Source organism: Phodopus roborovskii, unplaced genomic scaffold, assembly GCF_943737965.1.
Source record: "Phodopus roborovskii unplaced genomic scaffold, PHOROB, whole genome shotgun sequence".
Lineage (NCBI taxonomy): Eukaryota > Metazoa > Chordata > Mammalia > Rodentia > Cricetidae > Phodopus > Phodopus roborovskii.
In genome coordinates, this window is record NW_026125506.1 from 5197474 (window position 1) to 5221632 (window position 24159).

The following is a 24159-nucleotide window of genomic DNA, read 5'->3' on the forward strand; positions in this document are numbered from 1 at the left end:
GAGGTGGAACTGGTAGATTCTGGACTTGTCGTCCATTTAGCGTTTTTAGTTTCTAATTTTCACACCAGTAATGTGCTTATACCACATACATGCTTATGAATGTCTGTCTGATCACAGAGTAATAAAATACAGATCCTTTTCTGACTTCCCCATTTTTCTTTCTTATTCAATTATCTTGAAACGAGATCTCATCATGTAGCCCAGGCTGGCCTTAAGCTTTATGTCTTCCTGCCCAGCCTTCAAAGTGCTTAGGTTTCAGGCCAAGGCCGCCATTCTGTCCCCGAGACTCGTTCCAGTATACATAAACACCAGTTAGAACCAGGAGCCTGTGAAGAGAAAGGGTGATACATTTAGTAGATAAACGTATAACTACCTCTTTTTTAGTCAAGATACTCTAAACCAGCAAGATTAAATGAAAAGTAAAAAGAAAAATAATTGTGATGGACGTTTCTGTTACTGCCCAGTCCCATAGCTATTTAGTCCCCAAAGAACACACAGAGGCTTATATTAATTATAAACTGTTTGGCCAATGGCTTGGGCTTCTTATTGGCTAGCTCTCTCTTAATTATGAATCCATTTTTATTAATCTGTGCATCTCCATGTGGTCTTGGCTTAACGGTGAAGCCCAGGTCTCTTGCTTCCTCAGCAGCCACGTGGCGTCTCCCTGGAGACTCACTGTCTTCTTCTACCCAGAAGTCTCGTAGCCTGGTAGCTCCACTCATATTTCCATGCCTGGCTGCACCCTGTCTGTCTACTGGCCAAAACAGCTTTATTCATCAACTAATAAGACATTAACCGTCACCCCTTTACATGACGAATTTTTCCTTAAAGTAGGATGGGTATCAATCGGTTAACCCGTTTCATTTGCCTGAAGGCCTCTTTTTTACTGCCTTTAGTTTTCTAGCAGAAGAAATTAAAAATAAGCCGTTTTGTGTATGATTGAGGCGTGATCGGTATAAAATAGGCTCCAGGGCTTCCAGAGTGTGTATAACCAGGTGAAGCCAAGAGGGTGGGGATAAGAAATGTACTGTTACTCTGTGGAGCCCACCACCATTATTAAAAATCCACGTTTGTCCATAAGGGAACCTGACATCATGTGGAATCAATTTGATTTCTGGCTTATGTGATATTATACTTTCTAAATTTGATTTCTGTGAGATAGTGATTTCTCATATCTGTTTCCTTTGCCACTGGCATTTGGTGGCAAGGTTTCTGTTACCCTTTCCGAATTGGGGTGCAGGCATCTAACTGTGTGTCCACCATTCGGCATATGAGCTAGAACAGCTGGGAGACAGTGGTCCAAGCCGCGGGCTCTGGAGTCAGGCAGACAGGGTCCCTGTTGTAAGGTGGCATCTAGCAGCCTGACCGATACCATCCTCCCAAGCTGCCATTTCTTGGTTGCAAATGGGGCTGGCCTGCGTAGGCTCACCTCCAGCATGACACTGATGTTTCCAGTTCACAGTTAATGAGGAAAGATGGGGAACTGTCCGGTTCTGACAAGTATTTGAGTTTCAGAATCACAAGATCGTTGGAGCTTGGATACCACCTCCAAGGACTCGTGTATTAGTTAAATGGGATGAGGAGAGCAAGGGCCTGGGCCCTTGCAAAGGACTAAGTGATGTGGGCTTCTCCACTTACCTAGAATAACCTTTGGTTTGGAAAAATGACCCTAATATGTTAAAAAGCCTGGGAACTACGGCTTCAAGTCATTTAGCCACAGTAGTGGGTGTCAAGCTCAAGGCCCCTTTAAAGATGCTGCAGGAGCTTGTCCTGGTACCCTTTGGGTACTGTCCGAGGTGGCTTCTGCTAGGAAGCGCCCCTACTGTCACTGGTAAGAGTACCACACCAACTCAGTCAGGAGGAGTGCCAGTTAGTGATCTCACAATCCTGGGGGGTGGGGAGGGGGCGGGCAGGAGACTTCCAGGCTCACACCATTTCTGTGTTTAGAAGGGATTTTTAAAAAAAGGATGAGATTCAATCTGGCACCTAAACCCCTCCCCGAGTCTGTTTTAGAGGAGAGTTGGTGGGCAAGCATATGACCCAGCTTTAATTATGAATCAATCTGTCAGCTATAAGATTAAAAATAAATAATATGCAAATAGCTGCCTTTGGGAAAGTAGGCATTAAAATAGGATGGGGCCCCGAGCCTCCAACTGACGCCGCCCATTGTTTGCCTGGCCGCTTCCCCGCTGAGCACCATTGGTCCTTTCCCTTGGCAGCTTCTGGCTCCATGTCTCCCAGTTAGGTGTGAGGGGGTCAGCATGCAGTTCAGTGATGGTGAGGTTCACAGGATAGACTTGAGAAGCAGCAGATAACTCCAGATAGAGAACATGGGTAGATGTGTGTGTGTGTGTGTGTGTGTGTATAGTTTTTTTTTCCCTCCCTGACACTGGGAGTAGACAGTTTTATATTCTTGTTCATTCAGATCTGCACCAAGATCTGTCGTAAGCAAAAACAACCTACAAGAAAACCTGGCTGGCTCCGTGTAGGGAAGCTGCCCTCTGCCCTGTCTTTTTTTTTTTTTTTTTTTTTTTTTTTTTTACTGTGAAGATAAGAGTTAGGCTTTCCATTTATCTATTTATTTTTTAAACCCTCTGTTCTTGGGGCCTAAAAGTTAATGGACTCTCATAACTGAGGCTGTCAATAAGCAGGCCATCTGCCCTCAGTGTGGAAAGAACTTACTCATGGTCACAAAGATGACCTAAGAGTTTTTTTCACGTTACCTGGTTCAAAAGCAAGAAGAGCGCCAGGCATGTTGTCAGACGCCCGTAAGTCCAGGACCGAGGAGGCTGAAGCAGGGGGATGATGAGGTTTAGGCCGATCGAGGCTATATATGCCTCACAGAAACAAACACAAAAAGAGGCCTCGGGAGTCTGTGTGTCCCCAACATCTGTCTCTGGGGCAGCGTCATGGAGGGCTAAGAGAAGAGTCTTGAGTTTCAGGCTGTGTTCAAGGCTTGACCTCTTTATCTACGGGCTGTGTGCCCTTGGCAAAGCCTCTTAGCCTCCTGCTTGGCCTAACTTACCACCCGTCTATAAAAGCGGAGCCGAAATAACACTTCAAAGAACAGCTGAAGGGATTGCTTGTCATACTTCACCCGGTGACAGTGCGTCACGCCGGCTCGGTGTCTATAACCTCAATAAAGCAGGCAGAGGCTGTCCTAAATTTCCCCTCAGCAGAACCCGGCAAGTTCTGACTTAGACAGATAGGACAGTCCAAAGAGTGGAGACACTTTAAAGCTCTGTGTGCACTCATCTAGTCAAACGAGGAAAACGGAGGCAAAGCAACAGTCAGATGCTGGGAATAGACCTGAGACACAGGTCCCTAAAAGACCCGGCCGCACCAGGAGTGGAGGGACCCTTCCCCCTCCATTAGACCTGCCTCAAGCCGGGAAGGAACCCGACTCTGCCACCTCTTTAGTTTTTCACGGGTTTCTTCTTTGGCTCTCTATAACCTTATTTTGGTCAAAAGAGAACTTATGACAGAAATGGGTTCATAATAAACTATTTTTTCCCCTTGTAAATCAAAGCTTAAATATAACCTTGAACGGCAAGGAAATTATATATTCTCTGCGAATAGATTTTTCTGCAGTTGGTCTGTTCCCCAAGAGGCCTTTTCAGAATGAAACTCCGTTTTGGTAATTAATTTATATCCCGTATATATCTCATGCCACAGGACTTGAATAGATACAAGACAATTTAAAGATTAAAAAAAAAAAAAAAATCTCCTTGTCACAGATGGAGAAACCCACCCGAGTTCAAACTCATTGAGTCCCGGAATCTTCCAGGCTCGCTTGTCTGTCCCATTCTGCTCATTTTCTGTGGGGAAGGGGCAGGAAGAAACAAAATGGTTAGCCTGGTGGTGGCGGGGGCGGGGGCGGTGGTGGCTCACACCTTCTCTCCCAGCACTCTGCAAAGCAGGGGCAGGCTTTGAGGCCAGCCTGTCCTACAGAGTGAGTTCTAGAGCAGCCAGGGCTACACAGGGAAGCCCCGCCTGGGAAAGAAGGAATGGGGAAGGGCCTAGGGGGAGGACCCCAAGTGTGGGGTTACTTTGTGTAGGGTGACGGCAGGTTGAATGTGTGGAGTTGTCTGTCTCAGCTTACCACGGCACCAGGAGGGTGACACAGGGGTCACTTGGGGACTGGGCAAGGCTCCTTTTCCAGGGCTCTGAGGAAGCTGCCTTGTCCAAGTGACTGACCAGGTCTTCGTCTCCCATGTCTCTCTCAGTGCACCGCTTACCGGCACACAGGGGCCCACATGGGTTTCCCTGTCCCAAACAGGTCCCTAGGCCTCTTCTACCCCGAGGGGCTAGTTGCTCAGTAAGATGATGCCCTTTATGGGCTACGTCAAAGAAATATCCTTACTTTGTGTTTTCAGATTCTATGTGCCCAGGAAGACCTTCCTATTTTTAAATGGATTAAGAGGGTTGAAATAAGGTGTCAGGCATGATAGCAATGCCAACAGATCATGAAGTATGTCTGCTGTAGGTGTCGAAACCCAAAACAGCTAATAACTATAGGCTTAAAGACGTTTCCTTTTAATTTACTTCTTTCCGTTACATAAAATTTGATTTATGGCCCATGTGCCGTATTCTAACTATTATGGGAAATTACCCTTAAACTTCTAAAGTATTTTATATGAATGTTCTCCACAAGCACCGATGCTAAGCCTCAGCCAGGAAGAGAACAGACAAGCTAAGCGTGCTGAAATTGAAGTCATTCTGCCATTGAACAGGGAAATAATTTAGTAAAACCAGATTAAATCTCTCTCAATAAAATGACGATTTCATATACTCGGAGAACTCACTGTGTAGCAGAATCCATTAAAGCCGCACGGAGATACGCTATTGTATCCTCAGAATTACCCCAGCCTCCCTTAAGATTCCTTCCCCATCTTTGTTACACAGAATTAAATTCACTGCCCGTGATTTTATTCAAATAACCCTTAGTGTCTTTCAGTGTGATTCTCCCCCCCCCCCATCCCCTGATAAAACTTTATTTGGCTCTCTAGGACCTTGGCTGTCTGCAGTGGCGGAGCCCTGTAGGCGGTGTCAAGGTCGAGGTCAGTCTTATTAGATGATTGCAATCCCAGAGACAGTCCTATCTCCTTGACCTGTGTCCCCCGCCCCTTGCATAATTCTTCCTGCTACTAACCGCATCTCATTTGAACTCGCCCCGCCCATTCAGCTCTTGGTTGACTGGCTCTTGCCGTGTTTTCCAGATGTACCACAAGTTAGAGAGGAAGGAGACCGCCCCCCCCCCCCAGTGTATGTGCTGTAACAGTGACCTGGTGAGGGAGCTCGGGCTGAGCTCAAGTCAGATAGCTGTGTCGTGCCCAGAGACGCTGTCCCACTGCGCCTTTCCCAACCACTGGTTCTAGAAGCATTTTCTTGATGACAGTGACCTTGAAAAAAAAAAAAAGCACCCCGTCTCACCCCTGCCCCATAGGTCATCACTGACCTGGAGGAGCAGCTGAACCAGCTAACCGAGGACAACGCTGAACTCAACAACCAAAACTTCTATCTGTCCAAACAACTTGACGAGGCTTCCGGTGCCAACGACGAGATTGTGCAGCTGCGAAGCGAGGTAGACCATCTCCGCCGTGAGATCACGGAGAGGGAGATGCAGCTCACCAGCCAGAAGCAAGTAAGAGGAGGGGCAGCCCTAGGGTCCCTGGACGACCCTTAGGGGGATTTAGAAGGGTCTGGTGTGCTCTCCCTGGGGTGGGGGTGAGGGTGGGGGTGGGGGTGTTCCAAGACCGAGCTGGCTCCTGCAAACAGGCTCCTGTCAATCCTGGTTGGTAGATAGCCGGGGATTGTGGTTTTTAAAATGGATTTTAAAAGTGGGTACTGGGGCCAGAGAAGCAGAGAGCGCTCCCTGCTTTTGCCGAGGATGTAAGTTCAGTCAGTTCTCAGCGTCCACTCGGTGGCTTACAAGAGCCTGAAACCTCCAGTTCCAAGGAATCCAATACCTCTTCCAACCTCCTTAGGCGCCTGCATACATCACACATGCACATGCGCGCGCGCGCGCGCGCACACACACACACACACGCACGCACGCACGTGTGTGTGTGTGCATAAGCATAAAAATAACAATAAAATCTTTAAAAGTAGATATGATTGATTTTTAAAGACAGTTTCACTATATAACCCTACCTAGCCAGAACTCACTATCTAGGCTGACAGTGAACTCTTGACCTTTTCCTGGGATTACAGGTGTGTGTGTGTGTGTGTGTGTGTGTGTATGTCCCCTCCCCACCCCATGGCTGGCTTTGGGTTGTACGTTTTAGATGCTAGTACAGATAGATGGCCTTTGGTCCTTTGTCATCGGTCTCCTTGGGCTGTAGGATGGAAAAACAGCCTGGTTGAATCTGTAGTTAGGAACGTCTGCTCTTGCGAAGCCGTTTGACAAGTCACCTCTGGGAATCCCCATCTGACACAAGGCACAACTCAGTTCTACTGCCTTGCAGACAATGGAGGCCCTGAAGACCACGTGCACCATGCTGGAGGAGCAGGTCATGGACCTGGAGGCCCTCAACGATGAGCTGCTGGAAAAAGAGCGGCAATGGGAGGCCTGGAGGAGCGTCCTCGGGGACGAGAAGTCCCAGTTTGAGTGTCGCGTTCGAGAGCTGCAGAGGATGCTGGACACCGAGAAGCAAAGCAGGTGTGGCTTCCCCTTCTGTGCGAAGACAGCGCCAGGCAATCCCCCGCCCCAGTGTTCTGGGACTGAGCTGTCTCAGGAGCAGTGACCAGCAGAGCCAGGGAGGGGTGGACATCCTGGCTCTGCGTTTGACAGATGTCACCTGGGTCCTGTGGTAGTGGCTGGTGTGCTTCTGGCCTGTGCAGAGGTCCCGCAACCAAGGCATAAAGTATCAGTGCCCTTCTGTAGATTCAGCCTCGCCGACTTTCTTCTCCCGACAGTACCACCCACCAAATGAGGTCCCCACCATTTGAGTCCCGGTCATGAGGAGACTCTCATTTGGCTCCTGCTCTGGAGCCCTGATGCCTTGACTTGCCTGGGCATCCCTTGTTATCCGTGTGCAGGGCGGTTTGTATGAGAGGACAGGGCACATCCTCCTGGTTTCTTCTCACTGGATGCCAGCAGTAACTGTGACGGCTAAAAACAATCCCAGAAGTCACCCAGCACCCCGGGGTGAGCATGGACAGGCACCCACTCCCTTCTCCTCTCTCCCTTCATCCCCTGCCCTTTCTTTTGAACCGTGGCTTATTTCTATCATCCTTCCCAGTTTTCAGTGCCCTCCCGGCTGGGGCCACCACAGTTGAGGGAGTCCCATTCTCGTTGAGTGTGCCAGCCAACTGAAGAGCTTTGATGCTCAGTTTGTAGCCCATATCCAGAAATTCCCGTGAAGGCCTGTCTCTCTTTCATATGGGTCAGCACTAGCTGGTGACTCCTTGTCTCTTCCTCCATGGTATCTTATCCTCCAGGACCCTGCTGATGCCACCTCCCAGTGGGTCTCTGTGTCCCACAAGCAAGGCGGACTAATCAGACTGTCAGCCACCTTTGTACCCCTCCCCCCACGATCACTTGGTGGCCATAGGACATTGAACAAAACACGCTGGCGAATGGTCTGATCCCTGATTGAGCCGGGATAGAAAAGATGGGAGGCGAAAGATTTGAGCCCTGAAACTGCGGGAGAAACTGGGAGCAGCAGTTGCCTTGTGATGTGTTTTTAAAACCTGTCCCATCCCTTCCTTCCGCCTCCCAGGGATGAGGTTCCCCTGGAAGAGCTAGTCACTCTTCCACAGATACCTTCGGGCCCACACTCAAGCCCGCTTCTGTGAGAGCTGCCCCTTCCTTCAGTCTCTCAGGGATAAGTCTGGGTTTCTGGGCAGGTGTGTGTGTGTGTGTGTGTGTGTGTGTGTGCGCGCGCGCGCACGCATGGATGCGTGCATGTGTGGGGTGGAGAGATACACAGCCACACCCAGAAAATGTGTGGACCGCTTCATTCCACGTCTACTTCCAGTGCAATCGTGAAAGGTCCTTCCTGGCTTGCTTTTCTGTTCTTGTTTGGTATTATACAGCCAATACATCACTTTTAATCTTTGTACTCATCGTCAAGAAGCCAAGAGGCACTTTGTTGTGTGTGTCAATTCGATGTCTGTCACTGAGAGTAGCGAGTACCGCCTGCTTGGAGAGCAGCAGATTTGTGCTTTGGGTGGAGGACAGGGAAGGGTGACTTCTGAGGTGGGGCTGGCGCCGGGTTCTGGAACCCGAGCATGGGTTATCTGGGATGGCTAAGAGTTTGTAGAGTAGAATGTTGCTACACACCAGCCCAGGTGCAGAGGCAGGAAAACATAGGATTTGGATGTGGGGGAAGAAGTGTGTTTCCCCTCCCTTTTACATTTGAAGCTTTGCCTTCTTTAGTGGATACATCCACCGGGTTCTTGTTTGCTTTCGAGACAGGGTTTCTCTGTGGCTTTGGAGCCTGTCCTGGAACTCGCTCTGTAGACCAGGCTGGCCTCGAACTCAACTCACAGAGATCCTCCTGCCTCTGCCTCCCGAGTGCTGGGATTAAAGGCGTGCACCACCAACGTCCGGCTCACATTTTGACTTTTATGAATCATTTATGTCTTGCCTGTGCTCTGAGAGGAGAAGGTGGTCACTGGTTTCTAGTGGGGTCTCCCATGGTCTGCCACATGCTCTGGTTCCTTGGTGGCCGTATGGGTATGGGAGGGGGCCATTCTGCACCCACCGCCCTACAGGGAGTCTGACACTCTTGGACACGCTCACTTTCAGTCCAGTTCCATTTGAGGGTGGCTCTTCCCTCCTCAGCCCAGGCCTTTCCACAGTCAGTCCCCAACAGGGACCTTACTGCTTCAGGGCAATTTTAACCCAAGTCTGAAATGGGTCAGAGTTTTTGCTCTGTAAGCTGTCAGGAAGAAATACAGCATGTAAAGGTGGAGTCCACGGTTGGGCTCCTGTCCAGCCTGGAGCCTGTTTGGAAACGGACCAGCCTCCTCCCTCCAGGTCTGTGGTGAGGGGCTCCTGAATGCGGGCCTGTGCTTCTCCGGCAGGGCGAGAGCCGACCAGCGGATCACCGAGTCTCGCCAGGTGGTGGAGCTGGCTGTGAAGGAACACAAGGCTGAGATTCTTGCCCTGCAGCAGGCTCTCAAAGAACAGAAGCTGAAGGCCGAGAGCCTGTCCGATAAGGTCAGCACCCACCCCTTCTGCATAGCAGGGAAATGCTTCCCCCTTTAAAGGCGGGGTTAACACGAATTCAGATTCAGCCCGTGGTAAACACATTTCAGAATCATTGCTTGGCTCACTCCCAAATGTCAGCTATGGTTCACCGAGGGTCATTCTTGGTTGATGGTGGCCTAGCTGGGTGTGGCGGGTACTGGGTTATCATGGGTGGTGATTTTTTTTTTTTAACATCTCACTATCTGGGCTCTAAAAGTCCAGCTCTGGGGACACAGCGCCATTTGATTCCTAAATGGCCGTGTGTTGATCACCCTTCAGAAGAGCGAGGCGACAGTGACTCGTTCTTTCAGTGTGATCGAAGGCAGCTCAGTTCACGGCGAGCCGGCTGTAGCCCATTTTCAGTTGCCATACCCAAGTACTTGGGATCAGGGTAATCTGTAAAGAATACATTTGGCTGATAGTTCTAGAGGCCGGAAAGTGCACGGTGGTGGTGCCTGCATCTGTGGAGAGGTCCCTCTTGCCATGTTGCGTTGGTGGCGGGTACCGCAGGCATGATGAGGCAGAACACCTTGCCAGCTCTGTCATCTGTGTAGGACGCCACTCATGCCTCTGTGGGGCCTCTCCCTTACATCCTCATGTAATACTAATATCCCACAGGCCCAGCCTCCTAGTGCCATCCACACGTGAGTCTCTAATTCAAGAACTCCGGGGGCCACTTGGGCCGCAATAGGGTGTAATGCACCAAGTCCTCAGAGTGTCGGTTAGGAGCGCTCCATCCACGCCCATGGTCTGCAGTGCATCCAACAGGGACGCTAGTGTTTGGCATTTTGGCCTAATAGACTGAAGGAATGTAGATTAGGCACTTGATAGCAAAAGGAGATATCAGAGAAATTTTACGTTTCTTCTTCACATGTGGATACATAAAATGGTGGTCAGGATTCTGCATTTTAAGTAACACTGTCGTTCCATATGAAAGGCATTAGTTGGGGCCATTGTGGAAAAGAACAAAACTACGGGGAAAGGAAAAGAAAAACTGGTAACAATTACCTTGCTATAGTGGTGGGATTATTCACAGTCTTGTGTTTGCTTATTCTTATGCATGCACACATATGCACACACATTTTTTTTTATAACTTTAGGCTCTTACTATTTATATACTTATACATCTTTTTTTTATAAAAAAACATATAACTGGAGGCTTTTCCTGACTTATTAAATATTTTTTTTAGACACATAATTCTGAAAAAACAAAATTGCACACAGGCATCTAATTTGAGCATTGCCTTTGTACAGGAAATTTGGGCTTCTTCCAATTTTTTTCCCCCTATGAATAACACTGTGATGAACAAAAATCTCTATGGACATCTGTGATTATTTTCTCACCGGAAATTCATAGAAACAGAACCATTGGTCTCAAGGTTATAACTCGGCACTCAAGGGCATCTCCGACTCGGAGGCTGGCTGGCTGGTCAAAACTGTTAAAAGTTGAGGATGGTACATTTACTGTCTGGAGAGAATGAGCCTTACTGGGTTTAACGTGAATGCTGCTTTTCTATTCTAGCTGGCTATGGTAGTGTTTAGTGGTCAACGTCTGTGTGTCCAGATCCCCCAACACCATTTTATCTTACCTGGTTTTGAGGCCTTTCCCCTAACAAGGTGGTTGTCCCTCGGGGATGCCCCTCCCAGTAGCTGATGTGCCTCTTGATAACCACCCTCTCTGCCTTTCTGGCCCCAGGGAAGGGTCCTTGGGAATGCTTGGCCATCTTTTCACCCGAGCAGCTATAACACATTTGCAAGCCCTCAGAATATGATCATTTAATTGAATTCGGTCAAGGCTTGGTTATCTTTTTCATGGGAAGATCTGGGGACATCTCAAAAAAAAAAAAAAAAAAAAAAAAAAAAAAAGTATGCAGCCCCTTACTTAGCATTCTCAAATGTGGCATCATGGGTAATTTTTCCAAATGCCCAGCTCAGCGACCTGGAGAAGAAGCATGCCATGCTGGAGATGAACGCCCGGAGCTTACAGCAGAAACTGGAGACAGAGCGGGAACTCAAACAGAGGCTTCTGGAAGAGGTGAGTGTGATCCACCAAGAAGGCAAAGCCATATGTGTGTGTGTGTGTGTGTGTGTGTGTGTGTGTGTGCGCGCGCGCGTATGCGTGCGTGCGTGTGTGTGTGCGCGTATGCGTGCGTGCGTGTGTGTGTGTGTGTGTGTGTGTGTGTGTGTGTAAGTTTGTGCGTCCGTGTTGCATACATGTGTATGTGCGGGGTCCTGTGCCCGTGAGTGTTGCATGCAGAGCCCAGGGGAGCATGTTGGTGACTTATCTATATATTGCTGTCCACTTCATTGCCTTGAGACAAGGCCTCTCGCTGCAACGGAAGCTCCACATTTTGAGCAGGCCAATGAGCTCAAGAGATCCAGCTGCCTTTGCCCAGACCTCAGGGTTCATCCATAGCCATGCGCAGGTCTTTAGGTGGGTGGTGGGAGTTTCAGCTCACCTCCTCGTTCTCGAATAGGAAGTGTTTTACCCGCTGAGCCATCGCCTGAGCCCCCAGATACGATTTTGAAAGAGGAAAGCCATTATGTTGGGTGACTGGCTCCAAATTAGCCATTCAGATTTTGAAACTAGAATTTTTGAGGTAGAGTCCTAAGGGGACTGTATAGCACTTCTTATTGCTTAACACAGTCAAAGAGTTTATCCTGAAGGACAGAGCGTCTGTATTTGTTGTATTTGTGTCTTCGTATATGGCGCTCGATGGAGACGGCTGTTTGTTGGAGTTGGTATATGCCCAATAGAGGCTTAGCGAGCACATGGCTGAGTGAAGCTTGGGTTGATTGTCTTTAAGAGTTGATAGTTGAAGCATATTAAGTTTCATGTTGACAGAACACCAATGCAAATTAGCTTCCTACACAGGGCAAGAATGTGATCAGACTTTGAGTGCCAAATTTCACGAGGGCCTTTGAACATGCACTTAATTCAATTAAAAATGAATTCTCCTGATCTCGACACTCGGATGTCAAGCTCCAGCTGATCTCTAAATGCATCCCTTCTGTGACTTCATGTCTTTTCTGCTCAGAGCTCCGAAAATTGCTATTTAAATCGGTGATGACTTCCCACCCCCAACCAAAGCCTCACAGTGGCTTCACCTTCACTCAGCTTGACCTACAAGGGCAGATGAACTTCCTGTTGCCAGCTGGAGAAGGGCACCATCTAACTGCCCTTGGCAGCTTTGGTTAGCTTGCTTAGCCACAACCCCATGCTAATCGTGTGGTCAGAGCTCCCGAGGCACTCTGCTGATGACTACTACATGGCTGTGCTGTTCTGTTGTTCTGTTCGAGGGGAGTAGAGGTCTCTTAGGACTGCTTACGGCGAGCTGTGGTATAAACTCACAGCTGGCTGTCTGGCAAAGCTCTGGAGGTGCATGATGGTGCTGATTACACAACACTGAGAATGTCCTTAATGCCACCATGTTATGGCTGAAATGGCGGCTCCATCGGTGGAGTGACGATGTGAGGATCTGAGTTCCGCTCCACTGCCGTGAGCAGTGGCTTCTACGCCCCTAGTGCTGGGGAGGCTGGGGAGGCGACTGGGGAGGCAGAGGCCGCAGGGTCCCCCGTGCTCAGTGGCTAGCCAGCTCAGCTCAAGCAGTTAACTTCAGGGTGAGTGAGAAAGTCTGTCTCCAGAGCTCAGGTGGGGCTGGGGAGGTAGGTGGCTTAGTGGGCAAAGGTGCTTGCTATCAGTCCCGATGACCTGTGTCCAGTCTCTGGTCATAGTGGAAGGAGGAAACCGATGCCTCACCTACACACGGGTGGTGGGGTGGGGGGAGAGGTATAGCTAAAATGATCTAGTGTCCCAGAGACCGGCAGTTTGATCCTTAGCATCATGAACAAAAAGAAAAACAATTGAAGAGATTAAGTTTATGTAGTAGGTTTTATCACCAAAACTTAAAAAATATTTTTTTTTCTTTTTAGATTTTTTGTTTTGTTTTGTTTTTTGAGACAGGGTTTCTCTGTATTGTTTTGGAGGCTGTCCTGGAACTGGCTCTATAGACCAGGCTGGCCTCGAACTCACAGAGATCTGCCTGCCTCTGCCTTCTGAGTGTTTTATGTATACAAACACATATGAATGAAATTCTTCAGATATAATGAAATTCACGGTATAGGTTGACTGTTCCTTTCTAAAATACTTGGAACGAGAAGTATTTTGGATTTTGGATCTTTGAAATACTGGCATGTATAAATAATGAAACCTCTTGGGGATAGGACCCAAATATAACCATGAGAGTCCCTGACATCATACACACATAGACTGGCAGTAATGTTAGACTGCCTTTGCGTGTGGTAATGGGGCTGGAATCTAGGGCCTGATGCATGCTGGGTAAGCACCACAATCCTGAGCTCTACCTGTTGTCTTTGCCCTTTGTCCTGTGCGTTTCTAACATACCCACGTTTTTCACAGTGGCCCATCACATGAGATCAGTGGTGGCATTTTCTACTCAGGAAGTTTTGGGTGCGGGAACATTTCCAATTGGGGGTTTTGATGTTGGGAATCTACCAGGTGGTCTTTTCTCTGGGGTGAATAGGCAATGTTCCGACATCCAGGCACACGCTGGAAACAGAAACAGGACAGAAATAATTGAGGCTCCCGAGTGTCCTATTTTCCATCTGCGAAGGGCAAGCTGGCCCTGACAGCTCCATGTTTGGTCCAGGGTTACATGGTGAGTCAGTGGCAAAGCCAGGAATAGCGTGCAGGCAGCCTGACTCAGCCCCACCTTCTCCCTCCAGTTTCCCAGTCTGCCCCTCGGGAATAGATGACAAGTAGACATCTGGCCAGCATTGATTTGAGTTGGAACTTGCGCGTCACCGAAAACCATTATAAGACTAAAAAAGAATCATTGTTCACTGGGCAAAACGTGGTTGGGATCTGGGGGTGTGGTGAGTGCTTTGTTAAGTTTGTTCCCCAGCAAAGGGTTGTCTCCATAGGGACGGAGGCTTTGCAGAGACAGACTTGGTCTCAGGTTTAGGAATTTTTAATGTCATCCAGCCCAAATTCCTCTCAGGACTGAGTTCCCCTGACGGATTTTACAGTGGCTCTTCCCCTCACTTGAGCCCTTTGGGAGTCATGCCCCAGATGAATGTCCATTTGCTCATTGGTTACGAGGGCAGGCCTCGTGGACCCTCTCCCAGGAGAGTCACACTTGGAAGCTAATGTGGAGTCAGGAGTTATTTTTCTTTATGTGTATGTGTGTGCCCATGTGTGTGGGTACCTGTGCGAGCTAGGGAAGGCACCAGATGCCCTGAAACTGAAGGTACAGGTAGTGATTAGATCTGCCTGACAGGGCCACTGGGGACAGAGCCCGAGTCCCCAGAGAAGCTGCAAGAACTCTTAACCCAAATTATTTGATTAATAAAGTAACTGGAGGGGGCTGGAGGATGTAGCTTTACTGATGGAGTGATTGATTGCCTATGGTGGGCAAGAGCCTGGGTTCAGTCCCCAACAGTATAAAAAAAAAAAAAAAAAAAATAAGAGCCCAACCCACACAAACAAAAAAAAAAAAAAAAAAAAAAAAAACAAAACATGCACATGCTCACAAGCGAATGCCGGTCACTAACACAGTTACCCCGTACCAGGTGTCTTACTCAGCACTGTACGTGAACTGGCTTGTACTGTCCTTGCAGGAAGCCTAACAGGACACCTGCTGCCCTAGCCGCCTGTGTGGTGTCGGTGTCGGGGAATATTTCCATCTCTCCCTCCCTTGGGCTCAGCAAGCTCTGAGGGTTGCTTGGCTCTTTGAGTAATTGTTGCCATTGACACTCATTAACCTGTGAGATTACGCCTGTTTGTCCACAAAGTGTGTTCTTAAGCATCTCTACGCCCCGTATCTATTCATCCTACCCAACTTTTTCTTGTTAGTTTTGACCCATCCTTCCTGCTCACCACAGTTGCCCGTGCCCCGATTCTGTCGTTACTTCCTTACATCACCCTCCCCGCCACTCATCAAAGTGTTGGACAGGTCTCTGAGTCCGTCTCCCAGGGGAGCCCTGGCCCACAAACGCACCTTCCTTTGCCTCCCTCTGGGCAGCGGATAGATGCCTTGAGTAACATTTCCCAGAGTACAGACATCACTTTCACTTGGTTCTGTTACAATAAACAAACAGCCTATTTCTTGGAGAGCCAGTGGGTAATTGACGTGTTTAGCCTGGAGAAATACTTCTGGCCCAGTTGTTAATAAACAGACCATTGTGATACATTTCCCTGGTTCCCGCTTGCTAATTCGTTGTCCTGAAATAGCGAAAGAGACTAAGGAAGGAAGTCGCTTGGACCTTCAGGGGCCAAAGGAGCCGCTGGGACAGCATCTTAACTGCTGTCACCTTTGTGTTGTTGTTGTGGTGGTGTTGTTTTTACCTCTGCTTTATTTTAGAAATTCCAAGCTATGCACTTTATTAGTTTCTCTCTGTTGTGGCAAAATGCATGACATAAGCGACTTGAAGAAAGTGTTAATTTTAGGTCCCAGCTTCAGAAGACTCATCCGTCTTTTTCAGAGGAGGGCAGTTTGGAGGAGTGGAGCCGTCGCCCATGAAGGCAGCCGGGAAGTGTAGAGCAGGAGAAAGAGCAGAGAGAGGTCAGGGCAAGCACAGTCACTGATGACATACTCCTTCCACGTGGGCCACACCTCCTACCATTCAGCATCCCCCAGTAGTACCGCCCATCACACTGCGAGCCCGCCCAAGGGCTCATTAGGACACAACCGCAAGAGCTAATTAATTGCCTTGGGAATTCATCAGGAACATCCAGACATGCGTCACTAATGTCTTCTCCATCAAGCTGACCATCAAGTTTGGCCGTCTCGCATACTAAACGTGGCTGCGCTGGTAGAAAAGGCAGGTAGGAAAGTGTGAGGAGACGGATGTGGAAGGAGAGCAGGAAGGACACGACACACAGGTGGAGGCCACCAACACCAAGCACTTACTGTGTGCGGTGGAGTTTGTCACCCCGGGAGGCAGCGTTTTACACCCGCTCAGGAAGAAGCAAGCAAAGGCTGGGCCGGGCGGTCTGAGCAGGATGTAAGCCCAGGGTCCCCATTCGATTTACCCTAAGATGATGATGCCTCTCCTCCAGTAGTGGCTGCCATGCAAATGGGAAGTAAAATATAGGGAGCAATGAAATGAGGGCGAGGACCAGCCAGTCTCGGGCCATAGCAGCTTCTGTTCTGTGGCATTGGTAACTGGGTCTGCCTGCCTGCCTGCCTGCCTGCCTGCCCGGGGCTGTTTGAAAGCTCCCAGGACGATCTTCATTTTGCTGTCTTGGTTTGCTTCCCCTCAGTCTGCAGAGAGTCTAGACTTCCGGGGAGAGGTTCCGTGGGCCACCTTGACTGCGGTTGCATGACAAGCAGAGGTTAGACGAGACCAAGCATCGTCTCCCCGAATGAGCGCATTCCAGGAAGGGGGCTGACTTACACTGTAAAGATGGGAGAGATTTTTCAACACCAACCTTCTCTAGTATACGGACCTCATTATACCCTTGGGTTTTTGTCAACTCCTATCGCGTGGCTAGGCTGCTCTTTGTCCCTCCACTGCAGTAACGTGTCCTCTAATTGTGGCTGTTTATGTACTTGGGGCCGCCCTGCAGCTCGGCCTGTGTGCACACCACACAGCCTGTGCTGTGGCTTTTCCAATCACACACGCAGGTCCTAGGCATCCCAAGCGGGACACACAGTACCTAGATGTCTTTCTTGGTGGCACAGAGCAGGCAGGCCTAGACTTCCTGTTACTTTGCAGGGTGAGATTACAGGCATGTGGCCTTCAGGAGGTCCTAGAAACTTCCTTTTTAGTGATGGCCTTCTGACTGGGAAGAGAAGGAGATGCTTGGACAAGGGAGCTCGCGGTGTCACGCCCTAAGTCACTTGGGAAATGGGGAGCACGGTGGGAAGGAGCTGGGGCTCTGCACGGTGTCGAGCCTCTTGCCGCCCCCCCTCCTTCCCCCACCAGCAAGCCAAGCTACAGCAGCAGATGGACCTGCAGAAGAGCCACATCTTCCGCCTGACGCAAGGGCTGCAGGAGGCGCTGGACCGGGCAGATCTGTTGAAGACAGAAAGGAGCGACCTGGAGTATCAGCTGGAAAACATTCAGGTGGGGGCCAGCAGGGGGCGCTGCTGTGGCTCTCCTCCCTCCCCCCTCCCTTCCCGCCCCTCCTTCCCTCCTCTTCCTTAGCCCCTCTTCTCCCTCCTCCCTCCCTCCCTCTTTCCTTCTCCTCCTCTCCCCTACCCCTTTGTGGTTGATAGTGTCGATCGTTTGTATGCCGCGTGCTTTCTCCAACATTCAAGTATGAAAAATTTCTAACATTCTTTGAAGTTGAACGGTCATAGGATCTACAATCTGAAGCCCATTTGTAGGCTCACTCTTCATATGCGTCTAGGTTGTGTATTTATTTGGGAGGTATGCCACGGGGTGTGCATGAGGTCAGAGAACAATCTGGAAGTCAGTCCAACTCAGAGAACAGGCTTGGTGGCAGGTCTTGCCGGCCCCCTGGTGTCTTGTTTTCTGATTGTTTGTTTGCTTGCTCGCTTGTTTCTCACCGTGAAACTGAGACAAAATAAGTACCCAGCGGTGTTTTTATGTGTTCATACTCTTGAAGTACCAAATTCAAGCATACGCTTCCACCCAGCTCTGAGGTCATCTTTATTTCCATGAATTGTAGGTTCTCTATTCCCATGAAAAGGTGAAAATGGAAGGCACTATTTCTCAACAAACCAAACTCATTGATTTTTTGCAAGCCAAAATGGACCAGCCGGCTAAAAAGAAAAAGGTAAGTTAGAGCGCTGGACATCAGGGGCAGCCATCTCAGCCCGTCACCCGTGACTGTGGGCGCCACTGTGAGGAAGAATCATTCAAACAGGAAAAAAGCATCCAGTTTTGTTCATTCTGGGTTGAGAACTGGATCTGGGTGTAACCGGAGGGGCCTCTGTCACAGGGAACTGTTGCTCAGGACCAGCTAAGGGAACGATGTTATCAGCTAGGATGGAGCGAGCGGGTCATCTGTGTAGGTCGAATATTAGGCTTGAAGGTCGCGTGTCTGGGACTCTCATGTGGGTCATCCAGAAGTATCTTCTGAGAGTTTAGCAGGTGGCGTATGGAACTCTAGGGCAGGGTCTCATGTCACCCAGGGGTCTCCAGGGTGATCTGCTTGGATCTTTTTCAAGACAGAAGTTTGCTATGTAGCTCAGGCTGGACTTAAACTCACAATCCTTTTTTTTTTTTTTTTTTTTCTTTTTGCCTTTTAAGTACTGGGATTTTAAATGTTCCCTCCCACACGTGCCTAGTCCAACACTGTTAAATGACTAACTTGGATACAGGAAGTTGAAACGACCTGGTTAAAACTTGACAGCTGTTGCCTTCACCGGCACTGGGCTCTCTGCTTTAAGCTGTAACAAAGAAATAAAAAACCAAGCGACAAGCCAGCTGTGACATACTATGACCTAGGTTCAGCCCTAGCCTGGGGTGCTGGGGACAGTTAGCTAAGGCCAGGGCACAGGAAGATTCCTGTGTGGAGATTGCTTTTCATAAATAAACCTGGTCTGCGCCTTCCCCAGTGGCTGAAGCGCTCGTCCAGGGTTGGCCATGTGTTCTCAGTTCCAGAAAGGTCTCTAGGGGGCTTGGCAGTCCCCCTCCGCAAAGGTCCCGACACACTGTAGTTCACAGTAGCGTGAAAGGAAATGTCTTGATGACTTGGAGTGGAGGACCAATGCCACTGATTGGCTGGTGCCCCCATGTCACCTTCGTTGAGGGGTGAGTGGCAAGCGTCCCAATGCTGCCTCTTGCTAAGTGCTAGCAGCCACCAGGGGTTTTCTTGCCTACCATGGTACCATATTTGCTATGCTCATGATATTTAATCTTTTTTTTTTGTTTTTAAATTTTAGCTGCGGACTGTTGTCTGGTTGTGTCACTGATGTAGTTAGGGTGTTTGCATTTCGTTTGTATTTGGTTTTCTCTCAGTTAATATTTTTCGTCAGATTCGTGATTCCATTTTTGGTTTGGTTTTTTTTTTTTGTTTTGTTTTTTTGTTTTTTTCTCGTGTACAATATTTCTGTCGGCATTTTTTTTTTTCTTTTTTGGTAAGCCCCTTGTTTTGATATCATTTTGGCATTCATTTTCAAATTTTACTTTCTTTTTTTTTTTTTAAATCAAACAAAGTCCCCATCCCTTCCCGTGTCTTGTCACCAAGCACCATGAGACAAGTTCAAAGGCAAGCGCGACCTCTGAACCGTAGCCATCTAGCTCCCTCTTCCACCCCGCGTGATTGCCTTTTCTGAGGGGAAGACTCTCGGGAAGTGGCCCTCCTGTCTTGGGAATGCTAAAGGAGGAGTTGGTGCGGTTGGTGACAGTTGAAGAGTCTTTACCCGTCTCGGTGAACACTTGTGCACCCGACTCTTTTGCAGCAGACCGGAATGGGCTGAGGCTCAGCCTCCCCTTCCCCCCCTCCCCCTTCACATGCCATTCCCCCCCCCCCCAAACACACTTACAGTGAGTATGTGCCTGGCCTGAGTCAACTGTCCTTTAGCTGGGGTCCAGTGCCAGTCTCTAGGAGTTAGGAGATATCTCTGTTTCCATTGCTAGGGTTTATTTAGTCGACGGAAAGAGGACCCTGCTTTACCCACACAGGTTCCTCTACAGTACAATGAACTGAAGCTGGCCCTGGAGAAGGAGAAAGCGCGGTGTGCAGAGCTAGAGGAAGCCCTTCAGAAGACCCGAATCGAGCTCCGGTCAGCCCGGGAGGAAGGTAGGAGCTCTCGGGAAGCCTTCAAAACTACGGACCAGGCCGAAGACCGTTCCCCATGAGACTGGCCGAGACCAGCTTCGGCATCTCTGTTCGTTCTCACTCCAGACGCGCCCTGAGTCTGAACGTTTTCCAGCCTCCTGGGCGTTAGTTAGCGCGACGCCTGCCCTTTCTTTCCATCTCTGGTCCTTGAAAGGCAGCCGTGGGCACCCTTCTTAGTCTGGCCCACTAGGTGGCTGAGTCAACTGACAGGCTTTATTCTGGTGTCTCTGCAGCCGCCCACCGCAAAGCCACGGACCACCCACACCCGTCTACTCCAGCCACTGCGAGGCAGCAGATTGCCATGTCCGCCATCGTGCGGTCACCCGAGCACCAACCCAGTGCCATGAGCCTGCTCGCCCCGCCGTCCAGCCGCAGAAAGGAACCGTCACCTCCAGAGGGTACGCTCTTGTCACAGTCTGTTTCCTACTGTTGTAACAAAACATCTGAAACGGGGTGGTTTGGGGAGCAAAGATGTTTATGTGGCTGGGAAATCCAAGAGTGTGGTGCCAGCATCTCGAAAACGTGGTGTCGCTGCATCTCAACGTGTCAGAGGGAACCGTGTGGCCAGGCATGCCTAACCCCGGAACCCCAATGCGGACATGGGAAGTGTGTCCTCAGGACTCCAGTGGAACACCTCTGAAAGTCTCCTTCCCCATCCATCGCAGTTTGCAGAGTAGCTGCTGCTAGCGTTCAGTCCCATACCTTCCTGACATGAATGCATTTCGAGAACATAAGTCAGCACGGTGGCACCCGCCTTTAGTCCCAGCACCCAGGAGGCAGAGGCAGGGGGATCCCTGTGAGTTTCCGGCCAGCCAGGGCTACGACAGTGAACACGAGAAAATCAACCTGTGCCTCGTAGGTCCACTTTTAGAGACAGTGGTAGAGACACTGTCCCTGACTCTGCAAGCTACCTCAGCGTCTATTGTATACTAGAGCCCGCGTCCCTCCGGCAAAGAACTGCACACGCAGACTTCCACAGTGTGGGTAGGTGAGTCCCCTACTAGAGGAGACCTGCCCTAGCTGCCACGTGTACTTTACGGGACGTCCCGTACCTCCAGGAGTAGCTGAGGGGTGGGTCCTTGGCAAAGGAATCGGTGGGTGAAAGGTTATGGGCACTTCAAATATGGCCAATCCCCAGCCAGTGGCTATGACCACTGACAGGTTAAAGGGTTTCTTTGTGGTCTCAAAAGCACCGTCTCATGCAGAGAGGAAAGGGTTTAGGAAAATGGCCTGGGAAGCCTTGTCGGGGAGCAAAGGGGGGCTGCCGTTGCGTGCCCTGCCCTTACCGTCAACCTTCTCAGGTTGTGGCTTTTGATGACACTGTCTCATAGCTGTGCTCTTAAGGACCAAGGCGCCTTCCTGTGCTGCTGCATTTATAGGGACACCTTGGTCAGGGTGACTACCTTTAAAAGTCATCCAGATAGGAAAGAACCGTTCCTCGGCGGCGAGGTGTCCACCGACAAGCGTGTCCCGCAGCGGTTCTCTGGGCACCGTGGTTGCCCATGGTGTGTTCCTCCTCCTGGGTGTGTACTCTCCTCTTGTCACCGAGCATCCGTGTCACTCCAGGCAACTTCCCGAGAAAGGAAGAGGGGCGGCGTGGTAAGGGTCCCCCGCAGAGCGGAGCTGGAGGTCCGTATAAGGTTGCCTCACCGGGTCACTGTTGAGAGCCAGTACGTTGGTGGGGATAGGGGAAGTCAGCCTTGTTAGTTTACCAGGCTGAAATGGAAGGTTAAGACTCAGCTTCTCCAGACATAAAAAGTTTTGAAGTAAAGGCCATTCATGAAAACAGCTGGTTATAAAAGAATTCTTCAGTAAGTTCTTACTTCAATAACAAAAAAAAAAAAAAAAAAAAAAAAAAAAAAATCCCGCAGTTCATAATTATTACTTTTAAACTGAGTTCCATGAAAAGCACTGGATACATGCTTTCATGTCTGAATATTTACAGATAATCAGTTAATAAACATGTTTAGGGCTGGACTAGTGGTGAACACCTTCAGCATTCAGGAGGCAGAGGCAGGCAAGTCTGCGTTTGAACTCAGCCAGCCAGAAACTGGCTGCATAATGAGACCTTGTCTCAAACAACAGTAGTTCCCCCCCCCCCCTTGAATGCTCACAAACACGGGTGCCATCATGAGTCAGCTTTCTACCAGGAATATGTTGTTTTTTCAAGACAGGGTTTCTCTGTATTGCTTTGGAGGTTGTCCTGGAACTCGCTCTGTACACCAGGCTGGCCTCAAACTCACAGAGATCCGCCTGCCTCTGCCTCCCTAGTGCTGGGATTAAAGGCGTGCGCCACTGACATCCGGCTAGGAATATGTTCTTAAATAAAGTAATTATCAGGTCACAGAGGTCTTACTCTGTAAATCTAGATGCATATGCAGTAGCTACAATAGTTTCATGATTTAACAGCTTTTAACGAAGATAAAAACCATCTACTTAAAATGTACATACAATTCAGTGTTTTCAGACACTCAGTGTTAGGACCCCCCTGAAACCACGCGACCACTGAACCCTGTCAGCAGATAATTGTCCCTTCTCCCTCTCCCCGCTTCCGCCAACCACTAATCTAGTTTATTTCTCTGTGGATTTGCTTTTCTAGGTCTTTGAAGTGAATGGGATCATACTTCCCGCAGCCCTTTGTGACTGACTTATTTTCCAGAACACCCTGTTTTTGAGATCTGCCCATCTGTAGCACATATCATTCCTTTTCTTTACGTGGCTAAATAACATTTCATTGTTTGGGTGGTGCGTCCCCCCATTGTGCTACTGAGCGGCGGCGCTTGAGTTGTCTCTGCTTTTTTGGCTGCCGTAAGTTGTGCCGCTGCGAGCAATATGCTGTCGTGGGTGTGTGTGTCTCTTCCATCTTCTTGGGCATAAAGTGAGGAGTAGAATTGCTAGAGAATTGTGCGTGTTGCATCCTATGTATAACCCTTGGAGGAAATGTCCGACTGGATCCCAGAGTAGCTGTGCCACTTTCTGTCCTTACTGGGAAATGCAAAGGATGATGGCATTCCCCACATCCCCTTCAACCCCCGTTCCCATTTCTCCCATTCTTGGAGTTTCTGTGCAACACGGCGCCTTGCTGTGGTTTTAATCTGCAATTTTCCTAAAGCCTAATGACACCTCGAATCTTTTCAGGTACTTTGGGGCCATATTTCCTCTTTGGGGAAATATTCTAGCCAAAGTGCTGGGTTGTAAGAACTCTACTAGATTCTTGATACAAGTCCTCACCAGAGACTGTTTCTCCCATCCTCTGGATCCTCTTTCCACTTTCAACTGACAATCTTTTTCCTTCAGAATTTAGTCGGCGTCTTAAGGAGCGAATGCACCACAACATCCCCCACCGATTTAACGTGGGACTGAACATGCGAGCCACCAAGTGCGCCGTGTGTCTGGACACCGTGCACTTTGGACGCCAGGCATCCAAATGTCTCGGTAAGAGCAGCAGCCATGCATCTGTGCTCGGGGTCACCTGCTTGTCTCCATCTGTCAAATCTGTCAGACAGAGGCGATGTTTGAGACTGTCGTGTAAAACATTCGTTGCCAAAGCTTTTCACTTCAGTGGGAGGACACTGACCTTCCCTCGTTTAAGGCAGTGACTCCAAATGGTGGCTTCACCTCCTGACTTCCGCCTCCGCCTTTGTTAATTTCCAGCCCCTCGGGGTCGGACTAGTCTCTCCCTTCCTGGCTTGAACGGAACATGCAAACGTGTTCCCGTGCCCAGCTCACTGTGGAAGCCACACAGTGGGTGGAGGGCAGTGGGTGGAGGGGCAGCGGTTCTCTGCTCCCCAGGCACCCTGGAAAGCATGGGCGTCACCTGTGTGCCCAGCCCCACTCACAGCCCTGGCCGCAGTGGAGAAGCTCACCGCCCGGCTGGCTGGCGCTGTCCCCGCCCGGCTGGCTGGCAGTGTCTTCAGACTGTTCATGGCTCTGCTCTCTGCTCCTCTAGAATGTCAGGTGATGTGTCACCCCAAGTGCTCCACCTGCCTGCCAGCCACCTGCGGCCTGCCCGCTGAGTACGCCATGCACTTCACCGAGGCCTTCTGCCGGGACAAAATGAACTCCCCAGGTCTCCAGAGCAAGGAGCCCAGCAGCAGCTTGCATCTGGAAGGGTGGATGAAAGTGCCCAGGTACCACTGGGCTTGCATCTGGAAGGGTGGCCTGGGCGCCTGCGGGTGCCAGC

The 24159-nt window shown here is 49.6% G+C and overlaps 1 protein-coding gene across 1 annotated transcript in view; it reads left to right on the forward strand.

Moving 5' to 3' along the window:
- Positions 1-24159, forward strand: part of Cit (citron rho-interacting serine/threonine kinase) — a 162097-nt gene that overhangs the window by 115058 nt on the left and 22880 nt on the right. The window contains exons 24-33 of the mRNA XM_051176511.1: positions 5447-5644; positions 6468-6661; positions 9034-9169; positions 11130-11234; positions 17150-17290; positions 17859-17966; positions 19775-19937; positions 20210-20374; positions 23274-23411; positions 23926-24106. Of these exons, the coding sequence (XP_051032468.1) occupies positions 5447-5644; positions 6468-6661; positions 9034-9169; positions 11130-11234; positions 17150-17290; positions 17859-17966; positions 19775-19937; positions 20210-20374; positions 23274-23411; positions 23926-24106 (1529 nt within the window). The remainder of the gene's footprint in view (positions 1-5446; positions 5645-6467; positions 6662-9033; positions 9170-11129; positions 11235-17149; positions 17291-17858; positions 17967-19774; positions 19938-20209; positions 20375-23273; positions 23412-23925; positions 24107-24159) is intronic.